Source organism: Abramis brama, assembly GCF_963993115.1.
Source record: "Abramis brama genome assembly, contig: SCAFFOLD_204, whole genome shotgun sequence".
Taxonomy (NCBI): domain Eukaryota; kingdom Metazoa; phylum Chordata; class Actinopteri; order Cypriniformes; family Leuciscidae; genus Abramis; species Abramis brama.
This window is the reverse complement of record NW_028155912.1, coordinates 1-6,000: the sequence shown is the minus strand read 5'-3', so window position 1 is coordinate 6,000 and position 6,000 is coordinate 1. Positions and strand designations below refer to the sequence as shown.

At 39.6% G+C, this 6,000-nt stretch overlaps 1 protein-coding gene across 1 annotated transcript; it reads left to right on the top strand.

Annotated features, from left to right (window-relative positions):
• Window positions 1-522: 522 nt before the first annotated feature.
• LOC311077294 (huntingtin-interacting protein 1-related protein-like) lies at window positions 523-5,961 on the top strand (the record flags this gene model as incomplete). Its single annotated transcript, XM_084139115.1, has 10 exons — window positions 523-717; window positions 938-1,085; window positions 1,200-1,286; window positions 2,318-2,425; window positions 2,978-3,114; window positions 4,240-4,350; window positions 4,455-4,513; window positions 4,770-4,863; window positions 4,948-5,048; window positions 5,817-5,961. Coding segments are annotated over 10 exons (1,185 nt in total), but the record flags the coding sequence as incomplete, so codon positions are not given.
• Window positions 5,962-6,000: the final 39 nt, after the last annotated feature.

Below are 6,000 nucleotides of genomic sequence, written 5' to 3'. Positions count from 1 at the left end.
ATATAGATTTTTTCCGATATATTGTACAGCCCTACTTCACGCTCTTCCACCCATCCCTGTTCAGCTCTTGGCCCACCACAGGATCCATGTATCACTGTCTCTGCGATTTAGTCCAGCGCAGGTTGACATGGGGATTCTGTGATTGCATGTAGGTTCTAAATTACAGGAGTTGATACCCCCCCCCCCCCCCCCCCATCCCCCATCCCCCATCCCCCATCCCCCATCCCACTTCCCTCTGTTTCCTCCACACCTGCTGCTCCACAGCAGCTGACTCAAATAAAGTCAACTGTGTGCTGATAAATTTAACATCTTTATCATGACTATATTAGTTCATAGAGTGCTGCAGGGATGACGTATGTTTGTACGCCAAAATGTATTAGCTCAACTTCTGCTTCACTGGTTCTAACAGTAACAACACAGTTTCTTGAGATTCTTGTTCTCTCAGTAATAGTCACATTAGATCTTGTAATTCACGTAATGACAGGCAGCTCTCATTGAACTGTATTCTCTCTCTTCCTGTAGTCAAGTGAGCAGCTCAATACTCAGCTGTCTGCTTTAGAGGCTGAGAAGGCGGAGCTTTTGGAGACTGTATCTCAGAAAGAGGCGGAGCTGGCAGGTTTGGGGGTGGAGTTAGAGCGTGTACAGAGCAGTCTGACCAATGAGAGAGAGAGTGGTGTGAAAGCTGCTGAGGCCCTGCAAAACCAACTCAATGAGAAGGTGGGATATTGTAGGTTTACTATTTGTTCAGTTATAATTGGGTCTGTGTAATTGTTCAGATTTATTATACCAAAAGGCATAGGCTGTAAATCTGCTAAATGTTAATTTTGCTTTTATGAGCTCACTAGCATTTAGACTGTTGGTCTCAAAGCTAACAGAAAAGGACTAATTGATGTAATGGAGTGTTAAATGCCTGTTTTGATTGTCTTTCTATCTGTAGGAGAGTCGTGAGCAGGCTCTGGAGAGCGAGTTGGTGTCCCTGCGCTGGGCGGCTCTGCGGGCAGCTCTAGAGGAGGCGGGAAGGATTGTACAGGACAGCCTGAATCAGCTGGAGGACCCCACACACATCAGCTGCACCAGTTCAGCCGGTCAGTGACCAGCTCAAATTACCCTCATGTCCTGACAACCCACACTGATTACACCGCACAGCTGGAATTGCCATACAAGAGCTTAATAAATATTAAAGGACCTTGTGTGTGTAGATTACCTGGTGTCCAGGTGCCAGGTGGCTCTGGACTGCGTGGAGAGGCTGCAGTCGGCCAGAGACGGCTTTGTATCAGATAACACAGGTGAATTACATGTACATACACTCTCATTTTCCTTCTCAACTAGCATTCATTAATGTACCGTTCACTCCAACAGTGTTGGCAAAGTTGCTTTGAAACTTGAGCTTGCCAAGATATAAGTTACACATCATTTAAAGTAGTTAAATTACAGTTAAGTTAGTCTTTACTGAAATAGTAATTAGCTAAAAGGTACATTTGATTACATTAATTTCTTTAGTGTTTTTTTACCTGAATATACTGTATACCCACCTGAAAAACTTAAAGCCGTGTTTTTTATATCTCTCTTTATTTGTGGTGTTGTTTGAAATTTGTTTATTTGTCTTTTTACTCTTTTTTTTTTTTTTTTTTTTTATTAAAATAAAATTTTGCTTTAAAGAAAAGTAGATTTTTGTTTGTATATGCTGTCAATTATAGTTCTTTGAAAGAAAATCGTAATCTGCAGATCACACTCACAAAAAAAAAAAAAACGGAAATCGGCCAAGAAAATTGCAATTGCCGCAGCTCTAGTAAATTGATGAACAGAATTTATTGATTACCTCATTTCTTTACAATGAACTATCTGAACAAACTGAATTACTAAAAACAAACTGTCTGAATCAGCTTTGACCTGAATAACTTCCCAGCAGTACTTGAGACAGGAGAGCATTCTGTCTGGATCGCTTGCTAGTAAGGCTGTGCAATACATTGTGACACAACCGTGATGTAGTGATTTGTGTTGCTACACTGCTACCTATTGCAAAAAAATGTCTCAGGACTGAAAAATCGGCACTATTTTGAAGACAGTTGAGCTAATTTCACACTAACTTTTGTTACTCCCCTTCACTGTTCTCCACTCAGCATGCACAAGCTCAATAAATAATAACGTAATGACATACCAATAGAAATCCAAAACTGATTTAAGTGCACCATGAGTGCATTCAGACACCATTTCATCCCTTTTTTTTTTTACTCAGAATTAGTCTGTTGAGATGAGAGGCACTCATATGATCATGTTGTAACTGTTCCACACTGATTTTCCTGAATGTGTGTAATAGATGTGTCTGGACTGGTGCGGGCAGTGACTCAGTTTGCTCACCTGGTGGGCGATGTCATTGTGCAGGGAAGCGCCACCTCCCACATGGTGCCAGTGGAACAAGCAGACGGTAGGCATCACCCAGGCGCTATGAAAATATATTCAAATGAGCTTATGTAATCACATTGGCACAACTGATGAATTTCTATGCAAATACTTCCTTAAAGAAACAGTAATTATGCTTTAATACACTGTATTACCAAATCAGCATCCAGAACCAGAGCTATCCGTTCAATCTAAGCAGCATAAATGTAATTTCTATTATTAAATTGATAAATATTTTACAGTACCGCTGTAACCACATTCCACATATAGAGAGACGTCCAAGAAAATGACTTTCTGTTTGAGTCAGTCTCCATTCATCATGAAGGTCATTAGTGTCACTGCGGCTCTGTTAATAACTCCGTCGCCGGAGGTCTGGTTGTTTCGGGAGAGATGCTTGAAAGGAACATGACATAACTCAAAACTGCTAATGTTGCGGTTCCCACGAGCACAAGCAATCACGTCACGACTGTACACGGCAGGAAATGCGTTTCTTCCCGAGCGTATGTGGAGCGTCTGCAGGTGACAGATGGCGCGTCTGACTGCTCTCTGGTTTCTGTCTTTGTCTGTCCGTGGGCAGCTTTGGCAGACAACGTGAAGGCGTGTGGCGCGGAGGCCATGGCGCTGCTTTGCCAGCTTCAGGAGCAGAAGTCTATGTTGACGGCAGACTGCAGCCGGCTGACGTCGGCACTGGATACCGTAATGGCCTTGGGTGAAGTAAGTGTGCCACTGAGAGTCAGTCCTGGTTTTAGCATAGTAAATCAGTGGGTTGAAAAATAGCAGCATGTCATTTTTAGCACTTTTCTTGAGTGATTTAAATTATGCCAAAGCTAGTATGGAACTTCATACTGCATGCCCAGTGTTATTTTAATATTATTTATCGATTATTATAGTATTTATTAATATTTTGAATTAGCTTTTATTTTTATATATATTTATTTTAAATATATTTTTTCTTCTATTTAGCTTTATTTTTTAGTAATCTTAGTACTTCAATTGCAAGTTTTTTTTTACTTTTAAGTCTTTCATCTGATATTTATTTTATTTCAACTTTATTTAAATTAACGAAAACAATTTTTCATAGTTGTAGTTTCTTAACAGTAGCATCACAGCAGTAGAAAAATAAACATCTGTAAGAAAAGAGTAGACATTGCATCTTAATCAGCAAATGGCCATCCAATCAAATGAGAACTTACATTCGTCTTTTATTCACTATTGTGACGTGTATATCCAAGTGAAACAGCTTCTCAAACAAGAAAGAATGTAGGGCGGGACTTGATTTTGTCCATCGGGATTTAGTTGGATGTTTGTGGTTTGCTGTTGCTGGGATGTCATGTGAGTGACAGGTTTTCCCGCCCTCGCACCAGTAAACATTTCTTCAGAAAAGAGATGTCACTACAAGAGGAAGTTATTTTGATTACGATGGCACGTGACTTTAAAAAAACATTATGTGCATTGATAAATCATTTATGATAAATACTGCAATATTACATAAAATACTGTCAGTTTTAAATTCATGGTGACTTTAAATACTTGCAATTGATATTCAAATTTTATTTTTCACTTTAGAAATAGAAGGTCGAGAACTTCCAAATTTGCTTTGGATTTATACAGGACAATAGAGTGGTGCAGGTATAACATCAAAGCTCCGCCCCCTGGTTCCCTTGAGATTTTCCTATGAGGTTTTATAATGGGGTTTTTACATTTATGAGTAAAATAAAGCCTGTGGGAAACATAACAAGACGATACATTGGCGTTTTGTTCTACAACGTAAATTAGATGTAAATTAGACATAGATGAGAACACAACCTCTTAGTTAATTCCTCTGTTTTCTCTGAGCAGAAGTTGCGTCCTCGGGGTCTGGAACTGCAGCAAGGGGAGCTGGGAGATCTGGTGGAGCAGGAGATGTCAGCCACATCAGCAGCTGTGGAGTCGGCTGCCGCCAGGATTGAGGTGATCAGTCAATGCTTTTTCTACCATACAGACAGATGCTTAATAAAACATGAAGCGCTCCAGTCTACTTGTCTAATGTTTTTCCCCTTTGCGCTTTGCAACAGGAAATGCTCAATAAGTCCAGGGCAGTTGACACAGGAATCAAAATGGAAGTCAATGAAAGGTCAGACTGACCAAGCCACATGTGTTACGCATGCAATGCATGTAATGTTTTCATGATTACTGTTACCAAAAACAGTTAACTGAATTTATTTGGTTGATATTCCTTAGTGGATTTGGTTAAGTGATCAAAGTGCCTTTATGCAGAGTTTATTTCTCTTGGATAGTGTTGCACGTTTGCATTCACCCAGACACATTAGCCATGCATGCAAAACAGGCCTTTGAAGTATTTAAATGTTGCTCTCTGTCGCCCCCTGCAGGATCTTGGCGTCCTGCACAGATCTCATGCAGGCCATCAAAGTGCTCGTGCTGTCCTCCAAAGACCTGCAGAGGGACATTGTGGAGAGCGGCAGGGCGAGTGAACTTTTTTTGTTGTTGAAAACTTGCTTTTGTAGAGCGTGAAATTACATTTTATTGATGTTTCTGTTGTGTTCACAGGGGGCCGCGTCTATGAAGGAGTTCTACGCCAAGAATTCCCGATGGACGGAAGGTCTCATTTCCGCCTCCAAGGCCGTGGGCTGGGGCGCCACCATGTTGGTGTGAGTAACACAGACAGTGAGAAAATCTAATTTGGGGGGAGGGAAGCTGTGGCATAGTGATTAAAAATCTCAGTGGCCCAATGAAATCCTCTTGATTTTTTCCAAAATTATTTTGTATTTTTTCCAAGATTCGGTGTTTTCCATTTTAATGGCTTAGTTAAATTTGAATAACCAAAAGCATGTCTAATCAATTGAATTCATGAAACTTTTAAAAATTTGAATAACTGATTACAATTTTAACAATAATAGGGTCCTATGAATTTCACAAATTCAGCTTTTTACTTTTTATATAATCATTTTAAGATTTAATACAGATTTATCATCAAAACTGTGGTAATCAAATGAATTCATAAAACTTGTCATCAAATGAAAATACAATTCCTTTACAACTAAACATTGCATTTTTGTCAAATAAAGTGTTGCACAACAGATTTTCAAATTGAAACAGATGAAAAAAAATCTCTTGATTTTATGGTATTTCTTAAAAAAGGTTCTTGTAAATAGGATTATTATTATAACTTTAAGAAGTAAATAGAAATGGCTCTCAAATCACCATCAGCATCATGTGCTTGAGTATGTGCAGTAGACTAAACTCATTCACTCTGAGATTCACAGAACGTGTACACAAAATTTGCCAAATTTCGTTTTAATGACTGGATTCCATGATTCTGTCCGTGTTTTCCAAAGTGTCCGGACCCTAAGTTTTGAATCCTACATGGACTGATATATTAACCATCACCATTGTGCTTTTTCTTCTTCTTCCTGCAGTGATGCAGCTGATCAGGTGGTGCAAGGCAAGGGCAAGTTTGAGGAGCTGATGGTGTGTTCGCATGAGATCGCTGCCAGCACGGCTCAGCTAGTTGCGGCATCTAAGGTACAGCGCCAACAAATCACCAGCAACATTTGCACTTGAATTAACTTTAAAGCAATGTAATGATACATAATCCATTTT